The following is a 12,688-nucleotide window of genomic DNA, read 5'->3' on the forward strand; positions in this document are numbered from 1 at the left end:
GTGGAAGGAAAGAGGTGGGGTCCAAGGTAGAACCTGCGCACTAGGCAGAAGCCGTGACTGCCGTCCATGTTCTTTGTGGACGGGCTTGGTGCCTCCAGGAGTGAGTCATTGCTTTGCTCAGAGTAAGACAGGTAGGAATGGAAGGAGCCTTAACATCAAGTCCTTTACCCACTCCCGACAAATGTGGAGGTTGAATTTAAAATTATATGCTTCATATCGTGGGAAAATGAAGAAAGCTAAATTCTTTATCCACTCACTCCCCAGTGGATCTTTTTGTGGTGCTTGGTATTGAACCTATCGCCTAACATCCTAGGCAAAGCACCCCATCACCTTGTTTACAATGTAGCCCAGCTGCCCTGGAATTTGCTTTGTAGACCAGGGCAGCCTCGAACTCACAAAGATTCACACGACTCTACCTCCCAGTGCTGGGATCAAAACTCTGCACCCGGCAGAGAATGGGAATTCGGATGCTGCAGCTTTTTGCAGACAGATTAAGCCCCAGAAAGGTTTAAGGTTTGGAACACTCGAGGCTCAAACTCTTCTTTCAGGCCTTTTAACCTCTTTTTAAAACATAACTTTCTTTTAATCTTTTTTCTTTCTGAAGAGTAGTTCCGTTTCTGGGAACTGAATATGTATTTAAAGATTCCACTGCTCAGCGGAATGCGCTGCCAGCACGAAGCCCCACCCACAGAAGCTGTGAGGCTGCAGTGAGCCCTGGCCAGAGGGGTTCTTGCACAGGGAAATTCAGCTCCCATTCGCTTCCACTTCCCTAATCTTAAGGCTTCGTTGGAAGAACGTTGAAAATAGGAACTTCTTTTCCAAAGAAGGAAGTGCCCTGCCTTGATTTGGTAATCTTTTTTTTTTTTTTTTTTTTTTTTTTTTTTTTTTTTTTTTTTTTTTTTAAGCTCCAAAGCCTGACTTGCGGTTAAGTACTCAACTCCTTTCTATACCTCTCTCCCCCAAGCCCTTGACTGGTACGTTGTTGAGCTTATCCAGTACTTCTTCAAGAGAGGAAAATGTCTCTGAACTCCAGAGCTATTCAGTCTCACAACTTTGGTCTGCAAATCAATCATCTTTTTGTTGTTGTTGCAGGGGGCGGGGGGGGGGGGGAGAAGCGGCTAAGAGGGGACAGGGTCTCACTATGTAGTTCTGGCTCTCCTGAAACTCACTGTGTAGACCAGGCTGACTTGGAACTCACAGAGATCCGCCTGCCTCTGCCTCCCGAGTGCTGGAATTAAAGGTCTAGTCTACAAATCAGTCTTTATCTAAGACATTTCTGAATCTTTATCACCGTTTTACATCAGTAGAATGCCCTTTATCGGTTTATTTGTTTTGACATTTTATTGTTGTTTTGTTGCTGGTTTTGTTATTTTTTTGGAGGGTGGGGGAGGTTGTTGTTGGTTATTGTTTTGAGAAAGCCCTGGCTGCTCTAGAACTCTCTATGTAGACAAGACTGGCCTCAAACTCACAAAGATCCTCTTGCCTCTGTCTCCCAAGTGCTGGGATTAAAGGCACGCATGCGCATAACCAGCCATTTGTCATTTTCTACCTAGAAAAAAAAATAGAAGAATCTACCGAAGAAATATCCAGCAACGCTCTGAAATTATTGTCAAAACTTAGTAAGGCCTATGCCACCACCCTGGTTGTTAGCCTCCTTGACTCCCCGTAGTATTGAAACCTTCCTCGCTGACCCCGTCAGTTCATCTTGTCACTGACAAGAGCACACACGCACGGGCCAAACGTCCAAGCCTCCCCATTGTTGCATCTGTAATGAAATTAACAATCACAGTCTTACTGAAAGTTGTATACTACTCCAAGATGTGCAGATCCTAAGACGGATAACTCTCCAAGACACGAAGTACAACAGTTACGTTTTCATAGCCCCTACTGAATATATTCCCTCTGCCTGGAGTGCACTCCTAAGGTCCCATTCCTGCCTCACAAATCAGCTGGGCAGGGCAAGCTGGTACAAGCCTGTAGTCTGAGCATTTGGGTGGCTGCAGTTTAGACAGAAGAGGGGATTTGATGCCAACCTGGGTTACACAGGGAGACCCTATCTCAAAACAAACAAAAACCACTCAACTCAAGCATTCCACAGAGAAAGGCAGTCCTTCACCTCTCTAAATTGCCTTTTGTTTATTCTGGGGATTGACATCCAGGCCTCAGATATGCGAGACAAACACCAGTCCATTGAGCTGTATTACTAACGCCATTTGTCTGACTTATGAGATGATATCTATATATCCCAGGCAGACCACAGTCTCATTACAGAAATTCTCCTGCCTCAGCCTCCTCCTAAGTACTATGATTACCAGCTTGTACCAGTATACCTGGCTTTTATTTCTCTCTTATGTCACATGATAACTTGTTATATACTATGTTGACAACTTGGGTTCTTCTATGGTACTTGCATTATGTTGGTACACCAAGGTATTTTTCAGTCCTAGATTCAGTGCACTACAAAATATTTATATCTCTGTGTGTGTGTGTGTGTGTGTGAGTGTGTGTGTGTGTGTGTACAATTCACATATCCAGATTGGTTTACAATTTCCAGTCTAGAGCACGGTGGTTGTACTGCACGCCTTTATGCCCAGCACTCGGAGGCAGAGGCAGGCAGATCTCTGTGTATTTGAGGCCAGCCTGGTCTACAGAGTAAATTCAGGACAGCCTTGGCTACACAGAAAAAACCTGTACTGAATAAAACAAAATAATAATAATAATAATATTTCCAGTTTGAAGTTGGTAATCGTGTTGTAAGCCTTTAATCCCAGTTCTTGAGTGGCAGATGCTGTGAATTCAGCCTGGTCTATATAGTAAGTTCCAGGACAGGCAGTACTGCAGAGAGACCTTGTCTCAAAATAAAAAATAAATTAAAAAGTAAAAAAGATTTCCAATCTGTGTTGTCTTCAATAAAGTCTACATGGGATGCAATTATAAAGCACACATTTTGTTTCTGCTGCAGCAGGCCATATTTCTGTTTCTTTCTTTTTTGGTTTGTTTGTTGTGTTTCATACAACAATGTAAGAGTTCAATTGAGATAGAAGCACCAGCACTGAACCGTTAGGAGGAGACAATTTCTGAAATTCCAGAGAAGCTTTGATTTGTGTCTGTTAAGTGCTCATTAGAATTTACTTTATGCACAGTATCACCAAAAGCTGCATCTAATCCCCATGGTCTCTCTATCACAGAACCCTCACTGCCAACTAATATGAAGGCTGCCAACTCTCCCCTAACCATGACGAAAGTGGAGGATTTGCCAGAAACCTGAACACCCATCATAATACTTTGACCTTGACCCTTCCTGCCAATTTTCTGACGGAGCATAGCTATACAAGGAACAGAAGACAGTGACCCAAACACTGAAAGTTTATGCCATCCGCCAGGCAGGGGTCAGCAGTATCACCTTTGTCTTCAGAGAGCCTGATACCTCTAACCTCTCAAGCATCCATCAGAGAAGGGGCAAAGGGCCTGGAAGCTCTTCTCTCCAGAGGGAAGCAAAGAGAGGAAATGAAAACCCACAGTATGTTTTATACTTTTTAATAGCTCAAAATCTAGCCCAGATAAGATGGACACAATTCTCTAGTTCCAGAGATTTGAGAACCACACACCTCCAGGCCTTTGCAAAATTGTCTTCCTTGCCCAGAAGGACCCCTCCCCCACAACTCCCACCTGCTTCCACCAACCTTACCAGACAAATTCCTCTCAGCCAGCAAGATCTTCAGGTTCTTCTGGACCCTTTCAGGCCTCAGGAATAGGCAGGCTCTCCACTTCCTGGTGTTAGCTGCTGTGACCTGGATTACAGAAGCCTTTGCCTGCCTGTACTCACCTGGAAGACAGGGCCCTTTGCAGACATACTGGTAGAAAAAGCCTCAGAGCAGGGCCTGGTGTTCCACACATAGTTGCTTAATCCTCACTGGTCTTAAAGTCAAATGTGTGGATGCATGGTTGCAGGATGTGTAGGTCACATCCAAACACTTTCTCTCATGTTAGTTAATGATAATTCTTTCTGTGCAGAGACACATGCAACCGGGAAAAATGTTTATCATCCCTCCATCCTAAGCAACTATTGCTTTCTTTTTTTTTTTTCTCCCCTACCCCTTTTTTATCCTTTTGGAGATAGGTCTCACTTCATTTCCCAGACTGACAGTGAATACAGGGTCAAAGGGTTCTCCTACCAGAGCCTCCCAATTAGCTGGGACTATACAAGTGTGTCACTCTGCCCAGCTCACAGTTCCTATAGGGCCAGTGGTTCTCAACCTGAGGTGGAGGCCTTTCCGGGGGTCGAACGATGCTTTCATAAGGATCTCCTACGACCATCAGAAAACACAGATATTTATATTATGAGTTATAACAGTAGTAAAACTACAGTTACGAAGTACCAACGAAATAATTTTATGGTTGGGGGAGTCACCACAACATGAGGAAATGTATTAAAGGATTGCAGCATTAGGAAGGTTGGGAACCACTGTTCTAGGCCAAGGCCATTGGCCATATTTCTTTTAATATATAAATAACCAATCTCATATTTGAATAAAAGCAAGTGATCTTCCTTCCTATATATCTCCTCCAAACTCTGGTCTAGATCAGGATGTAGTGATGCACACCTTTAATTCCAGCCCTCATAAGCAGAGGTAGTTTAAGGCCAACCTAATCTACATAGTGAGCTCCAGACCAGCCAGGCTACAGAGTAAGACCCTGTCTCAAAAATCCAACAAACAAAAACCCTCCTGGATAGATTTTATTCGAAAGAAGACAGAGAACCAGCAAGACGACTGAGTAGTGGGTAAAGGTGCTTGTTGATGACCCAGGTTCAGTCTCCAAGATCCACATGGAGAAGGAGAGAATCAACTCCCCCAAGTTGTCCTCTGACCTTTACACACAGTCTGTAGCACATGCACATGCACGCGCATGCACACACACACACACACACAAACACTACATGTATACAAATTTAAAGATTTGGGTTTATTAATTTTAATAATCTGCCTCTGTGCACATGGGTGAGTCCTCTGGAAGAGCATCAAGTGCCCTTAACTACTGAGTCATCTCTTCAGCTCCCCCAAAAAAAATTTTATTAGGGAAAGATCTACTGAAATGATCTTTCTTATCAATTCTAAACTGAAGTCAATGAAAAGAAAAAGGATTGACCTTTTTCTCACAGCCTTTATTCATAAATAAGTGTTTTTATTTGGTTTTCTGACTATGTTCTAGAAATGGGGTTGAAATACTGAACACAATGCTGTCCTGTTGTGGGTTACACTGGGACCAGTTCATCATATGACAGGTGGTGCTCTTTTTTCCTCCACCTTGACCTCAAACCACATCCTGACTCTGCACCTGAGAGTCCGTTGACTGAGCGTATTTGGAAAACAAACACTCTTCGGAGGCCTGTGGGATGGCTTGCATTCTTCCACTGCTCTCCTCAATGTGGCATCCCAAGAACAACAGGAGTGGTGCAGAGACTTGGTGACACAGCCCCAAACATGCTCCTGGTACAGTGGAAAGGGAGGAGATATGAAAACATGCTGAGAAGTGAGAAGATGCCCTCTACATCTAGGACATGTCCCCAGGGCTCACCAGCCCCAGGTTCCATGAGCTGTAGGCATCACAGAGCCAAGTCTGACTCTTCTCTTGAGTGAGGGCTGGAGACCTGGTCAGCAGTTAAGAGCAAGTGCCACTCATGCAGAGACCTGAGTTTGGTTCCCAACCCCACACTGATGGGCTGCTCACAACCACCTGTAGCGCCAGCTCCAGGGGCTCCAATGCGCTCCTCTAGCCTCACGTGCCCAAACCCACACACATAAAACATAATTAAAAATTAAAATTAAAAATCTCTCCTAAGATCTCTACAGTGTCATGAAGTTAAATAAATATGCATTGACCTTCTGCTTGCTCTTCACAGGTGAGCGATTTTACTCCCACATCTCATACTTGTTTCTGCAAATACGCTTCTGATAATATGCAATTGACCAAAATTGAAGGGTCTGGGATAGATAGAAGTGCCTAAAAAGAGTCTGAGATCCCATACTCCTCAGGGAGGAAGGTTTGCTGTTTCATTCTATGTATGATGCCATTAGGATGCCCAGAGATGGCACGGTTCCAGGATGGAGCCCTCCCAGCTGGAGGGGGCAGTAGCAAGCTACCAGTCACACTCTCTGCCCACACTCAATTTTTTAATCACACACAAGATGCTAGAAAGAATCCCCCAAAGGGACTCCCCCCCCCCCCATAATGCCCAAGAAATAATAAACTGCAAAATTTAGGAGACCAGGGACAAGTGAGTCCACTAGAGGGAGCCCTAACCAACTCTGTGCTGCAGGAAGCTTGGGGGCTTCTGAACACCTGTCAGCAGATTAACCTCAGAGTGAGACAATAATTGACTGAGAGAGGAAGGAGTCTTGTAAACATACCACTAAAGTCTAGGTTTTCACCAAGACATTCAGGCTGGGCAAAATTAACTAGCTCAACTCTTGACTGCCTAATTTGTGGCCTCCCCTCTGGGACAGCATCCTGAAGTCCACGGCTCTACCGCTTCTCTGTTCTCTTACGTGGAAAACTCTCTCAATCACTTGTGCCAGCACGTGTTTCGCGCACACCATAGCCTTTCTGAAGTGGACCTCAAGTTCTAAGTAAATCACGTGGCTGTATGAAGCCTCAGGATGTGCAGTTCCTGTGAAGGCCACCCCCCCCCCCCCACCGCCTTTCCTCTCCTTCTATAAAGCACTATACTCTCAGACTGGACGCTTCTCGAATTCTAGACTGGAAAGTCTCCAGATGACAGGCAGTGAGACATGACTAATAGGTATTCAGCTCCAAAGCCTTTTTCTTTTTAGGGCTAGGATTTGGGAGTAACAGGAGAAGCTACCTACAGGATGTTTGTGTGAGCCAATTTAGCCCATCCTACCTGCCTATGAACACAGTGTTTCTCAGTTTCCCAGACAGCAGGCAGTCTTCAGAAAACCAACATCCCAGTTCTTGGTCCTGCCCCTTGAGGAAGTTTTTCACCCTGGATTGGCTCACAGGACCCAGGCTCCTCCCTAGACTCAATCTTCCCAGGGACTCTTTTTGCCCTCCCCAAGGAGTGTCATTCCCCATGGAGACACCACACAAGCAAGAAGAGGGTCCTGCAGGTAGGAAGGGAAAGAGTAAGCATGCTGGGGAGAGAATTCTTTACAAGAGCTGACTGCACCCACAGAATGAGGTTCCCAGGAGGCCAAGAACCGAAGCTTCTAGAAAGTGTAAGATTGGCTGAGAGACTAGAATTCTAACTTTCCTGAGACTCCCACCTCCGTCTAGGAGTCAGGAGAGCCTCTCTGTATACAGACCTACACAGAAGATCTTCCCTCCCCCAGGACAGCAATGATGCCACCTAAAACCAAAGGAAAGGGGAGAAGAACTGGGGCACAGAAGAAGAAAAAAAACTCAAATCCTGGTGAGTCACAGTATGTGTCCAGGACACAAAGGTCCTCAGGAGAAATCCAGTCCTCTGGGCAACAAGATGAAGTGGCTTTGTTTAGGTTTTGTCTTTTGTCCTTTTGATACAGGGTCACTATGGGACCCAGGCCGGCCTCAAACATATCCTTTGCCCAGTGTTCTTAATGCCAGGCTTACAGGCATTGCCGCCTCACTTGGCTAGGGTGAAGCTTTCTTGCCCTCCTCTTCAGAGCCTCGAGTCCAGATTCCACAGGACTGTGGAACTGGAGAACGCCTTCCTCCCCAAGTCCTCCTGAAGCCCCTTCTAGCTCTTTGCCTTCGCCACGTTTTGAGCACCCACCATGTACACAGGAGCAAAGGGTCAGCTGTGACTTTGTCAGATTTTGCCACGGGGCGTCCCTCATCCTGCAATCTTCCTCCATCACGCAGGAAGGTCAGGTGTGGGAGGAAGACGGGGTGGGACCAGGATCAGGATAACCTAAGACTATCATCTTGCCAAGACAGATGCAGAGGCTGAGGCCAAGCACAGGCTGGTGCTGCTGGAGAAGGAGCTGCTTCAGGACCACTTAGGTAAGAAGCTCGAAGTCTCAGGAGACAGCAGAGATAGCATGTCCAGGTTGGGGTTATCGTCGCTGTGATGAAGCACCATGACCAGATCAACCTGGGGAGGAAAAAGTTTATTTGGCTTAGCTTTCAAATCACTGTTTAATATTGAAGGAAGTCAGGATAGGAACTCAAACAGGGCAAGATCCTAGAGGCAGGAACTGTTGCAGAGACCATGGAGGGGTGCTGCTTACTGGCTTGCTTCACATGGTTTGTTCGGCCTGCTTTATAGAACCCAGGACCACCAGCCTAGGGATGGCACCAGCCACAGTGGGCACCCCCCCATTAATCACTAATTAAGAAGATGCCCTAGAGGCTTGCCTACAGCCTGATCTTATGGAGGCATTTTCTCAGTTGAAGCTCCCTCTTCTCTGATGACTCTAGCTTATTTCAAGTTGACAATAAATTAGCCACCCAACACATGGCACGTGGGGCATTTCTGGGTTTTTGGGGGAACTGTCAGTTTGAGCTATGTGCAGAGTTAAACCAAGCTAGCCATTACATGTTGGCAAAGATTGTGAGGAAAGGCAAGGCAGTGAAGACCAATGAAAGAAGCTAGAAGCTATCCCCCCACACACACCCTGCACTGGGAATGGAACCTCATACATGATAGGTGAGTAGTCTACCATGGAGCTAACCCACAGCTCAGGGAAGCCATGGTCTTTTAGTAGCCAGAACATGGAGGGAATATTGACTTCTTAGGAATAAAAATCCTATGGGTTTGGTGAGATGCAACTAATAAAGAGAATAAGAAGTTAAGACCTGTCAACAAGTTCCCAAAGGTAAACATAGCTCATGGGGGCTATCGTGATTGATTCTGTGGGACCCACAATCAGCCCTGAGCATGGCTCTGATGCTGTTCATAGCGCTACAGAGGGATGAGACTCGCAGAGCCAAGGCTTCTGAAGACAGGCTGAAGCAGAGGTTGCAAGAGCTGGAAGCAGAACTGGAAAGGGCCAAAAGTGAAGGGAAGGCTGTATATGCAGGTATGATTTGACTGGCCAGGGGGCAGGAGGCAGGGGCATCGAAGAAGACAACCAAGAAAGTCAGGGAATTCAAGGAAAGGAAATGAAGAGGAATCCTAACTGCCATGCCTAGTAGCTCCAGTCCCTGCGTAGGCAGGATCCTGAGAACCAAAGACAGGTCCCTAGCAGAACGTGGATCACCACACCCTAGAATGTCTGATGCCACACACTTGATAGATATGTGAAACAGAATGTAGCTCACAGCTCTTTATCTTTACCTTTGGGGGTGGCCGGGAAGAAGAGCCAGGGTCCCCCTCTTACACTGGTGTGGGGCAGGAGCTGGTTTCCAATCTCCCAAACTTTCAAGGTCTCCCAAGTTTCTCAGTTCTGTCCCTCGATGGAGACTCTTCTCCATATGCAACCTCATTTCATCTCTTCACGCCTCCATCCCTATGGCTCCTCTTCAGAGATGAGCCGCCAGCGTCGGGCCCTGCAAGAGGAGTTGAGAACCCGAAGCAAGCAGCTGGAAGAGGAAGTAAGAAGTCGGCAGAAACAGCTAGGTAGTCCCCATCGCTCACCCTTTCTTTCCTAAGCTCCCTAACAAGACCCGGCATGGGAGAGTGGACTTAGAAAGTACTTCTCCGGAAGTCTACAGTCTGCTGGTTGAATTTTAACTAGGGTCACCTTCACCCCAACTTTCCTCTGAACAGAGTTCGGTGACACAGACCTCTATGTTAGGGGCTGGATTTGGCCTCTAGGAGAGTTGACTCAGCTGTTAAGAGCACTCTTAAGAGAACCTGAACCGGTACCCTCACAGAGGCTCACAACCATCTGTAATCCCAGCCTCAGGGCATCTAATGTCCTCTTCTGACCATCACAGGCACCCACCCACGTGGTGTACGTGCACACACGCAGGCAAAGCACTCACACACATAAAATAATAAAATAAATAACTCTAAAAAAAAGAAAAACTTAAAAAACTCTCTAAGATAGAAGTAAAAGAAAGGTAGGACTCTCACCCCATTTCCCCTTTGTCTAATCTCCCCAGGTCCAGCAGCTACCCCCCTTCACTGCCTTGTCTGTCCTAAGCAAAATGCATTTAATAGTTTAGCTGGCTTTTACAACCAAACTACAGACAACAATAGCCTTAATTTAATTCAGTATCTTCAAAGCTGAACACCTTGTAGAGGCCTTAAATTACTTCTTGTTAAATCAGTGAATTTACCAGAGAAAACAGAGGTCAGAAGAGGGCATCAGATCCCCTGGAACTGGAGTTAAAGATGATTCTGAGCCACCATGTTGGTGCTGGGAATGGAAACTGGGTCCTCTGCAAGAGCAGCAGCCAGTGCTCTTAACCGTTGAGCCTGAGCCATTGTTCCAGTCCCCTCCTGAGTCTTTTCATTCCTCAAAAATCCCAAGGTGGCCTTGAACGCACAGTGATCCTCCAGCCTCTGTCTCCGGAGAGGAAGGACTGCAGGTGCGAGCTATCACACCCGAAATATCTCAGTGCCACTGTAAATATTCAAGAGCTGCTTAGACAGGCCACGAATTCCATCTCCAGCCTTCTTTCAAATTAAAATTCAACATTTATTGAACACCTCCTATATTAAGTGTTTTGTCATGCATTTTCACATTTAAGGGTTCACAGAAAACAGGAGGAGCAAATACCATTTTCCCTCCAAAGATAAAGAAGGGGCTAGAGAGAGAGAGAGAGCTCAATGGTCATAAACACTGGCTGCTCTTCCTGAGGGCCTGACTTTGATTCCCAGAACCCACATGGTGACTCACAACCCTTATACTTCCAGTTTTAGAGGATCCAATCCCATACCCTCCTCTGTCCTCCACAGGCACATGCATACACACACACATGGGGTGGGGTGGGGGCAAAATAATATTATTTTAAAAACCAAGATACAAAATTAAAAATAAATAAAAATATTTATAAATATAATGAAACCGAACCACGTTAGTTGGTACAAGTCTATAATTCCAACCCTGGGAAGCAGAGGGAAGAAGATCTGGAGTTCAAGGTTGTCCCTGACTACATGGGGAGTTTAAGGCCAGCCTGGGCTACATAAGACCCTGTCTTAAACAAAACAAAGTCAAACATTTAAGACATGGAGACCCAGAGATACTTGTCCCCATGCTGTATATGTGACAACCACCAGACTTTGGACCCATCTCCTATCTCAAAACCTCTACTCATTCTGCCCTACCTCAGTGAGTCCTTACAGTGACCTCAGGAAGGTTGATGATCCCGGAAGTCTGTAATGACCTTTGTCAAGGTACCCTTTTAAGTACCTTTGGATGTTGGTATAGTGTCACCATCCTGTCTTCTTTATCTTTCTGCCCTGCTCCCTAGAAACATGCCAAAGGGAGGCTAAGACAGCAAGGGAAGAAGCTGAGAAAGCCCTCAGAGAACAAGGTGAAACCCTGGCTCAGCTTCGTGCCCACGTGGCAAACATGGAGGCCAAGTATGAGGAAATCTTGCATGTAAGTACCACTCCCTGGAGGCCATCTTCTCAGTATCCCAGAACCCTCCAATCCTATGGCCCTGACTAGTGTGATGACCCACAACCTAAAGGAGCCATGCTCTATTCTAAGAGCAATCAGAAGATACAACCATTGGCAGAGCCAGTGATTTATAATTCCAGTACTTGTGTGGCTAAAGACAGAAAGATTTTGAGTTCCAGGTCAACATTAACTAAAATGTGCTATGTCACTGCTACATGGTGAGACCTAGACTCAAAATAATCAGGAGCTGCAGGTATAGGTCAATGGTATGCACAGCCATGGGTTCAATACCTGCACAGAGGTGGGAGGAGGGAAATAGGAAGAGGAGTGGGGACAAAGAGCAGGGAAGGAAAGGAGTGGCACTGTTCAGGAGACTGAGGCAGAAGGATCATAGGTTCAAGGCCAACCAGGTACAGAGTTCAAAGTCAGCCTAGGCAGTGTAGTAAGACTCTATCTCAAAATAAAAGAGGGCTTGATGAACAGCTCAGTGGACAGGGTACTTGCCTAGCATGTGTGAGGCCTTAGGTTCAATCCTGGGTGTTGAAAAGAGAGAGAGAGTGGGAGAGAGAGAACAATGGGAAGCTAAGCAGGATCGTTCATGCTTGCAATCCAGTGCTTGGGAACCTGAGGCAGGAGAATTCTGAGTTCAAAGCCAGCCTGGTCTACAAAGCAAGGGTATCTTACAGAAAGAAGAAAGAAAGGAAGGGAGGAAGGGAGGGAGGGACGGAAGGAGGGAGGGAGGGACGGAAGGAGGGAGGGATGGAGGGAGGGAAAAAGGAAAGTAGAAAGGAAGGAAGGAAGGAAGGAAGGAAGGAAGGAAGGAAGGAAGGAAGGAAGGAAGGAAGAGGAAGGAAGGAAGGAAGGAAAAGGAAGCCATTGGCAAAGAACTATTACCAATACCAAGCTGGGCAACTTTCACCATTCCTCACTTCCTGGAAATGAAAGCTTGGCATTCACAGGGCAGCCTGGACTGTCTCTTGGCCAAGCTGAGAGCTGTCAAGCCTCAGTGGGATGCAGCTGTGCTGAGACTCCACACCAGGCACAAGGAGCAGCTACGTCAGTTTGGTCTCAACCCCCTGGATCTTTGAGGCCATTGGCCTCTAATCTCTGAGGCCTAGAAATAAAGCAACTTGATGTAGAATTCAACAGAACTGGATTGTGGCCTATACCAT

General features: G+C 46.2%; 1 protein-coding gene across 2 annotated transcripts; it reads left to right on the forward strand.

Annotated features, from left to right (window-relative positions):
* Positions 1 to 7,362: 7,362 nt before the first annotated feature.
* Ccdc153 (coiled-coil domain containing 153) lies at positions 7,363 to 12,604 on the forward strand. 2 transcript variants are annotated; one of them, XM_038322689.1, is made up of 6 exons: positions 7,363 to 7,432; positions 7,939 to 8,004; positions 8,904 to 9,023; positions 9,470 to 9,562; positions 11,365 to 11,495; positions 12,455 to 12,604. In XM_038322689.1, the coding sequence occupies exons 1-6, from the start codon at positions 7,363 to 7,365 to the stop codon at positions 12,602 to 12,604; spliced, it is 630 nt and encodes a 209-aa protein (XP_038178617.1). The 2 variants fall into 2 exon arrangements, with proteins under 2 accessions (XP_038178617.1, XP_038178618.1); XM_038322690.1 differs by having other exon boundaries at positions 12,476 to 12,604.
* The last annotated feature ends 84 nt before the right edge of the window (positions 12,605 to 12,688 follow it).

Source organism: Arvicola amphibius, chromosome 3 (genome assembly GCF_903992535.2).
Source record: "Arvicola amphibius chromosome 3, mArvAmp1.2, whole genome shotgun sequence".
Classification (NCBI taxonomy): domain Eukaryota; kingdom Metazoa; phylum Chordata; class Mammalia; order Rodentia; family Cricetidae; genus Arvicola; species Arvicola amphibius.

What these genes read in the sequence shown, in the direction of transcription:
- Ccdc153 (XM_038322689.1), top strand. Translation starts at nt 7,363, where the DNA reads ATGCCACCTAAAACCAAAGGAAAGGGGAGAAGAACTGGGGCACAGAAG. An exon ending in GAAAAAAAACTCAAATCCTG is followed by an intron (nt 7,433 to 7,938) that starts GTGAGTCACAGT and finishes TTGCCAAGACAG; the next exon opens with ATGCAGAGGCTGAGGCCAAG. An exon ending in AGGGAAGGCTGTATATGCAG is followed by an intron (nt 9,024 to 9,469) that starts GTATGATTTGAC and finishes GCTCCTCTTCAG; the next exon opens with AGATGAGCCGCCAGCGTCGG.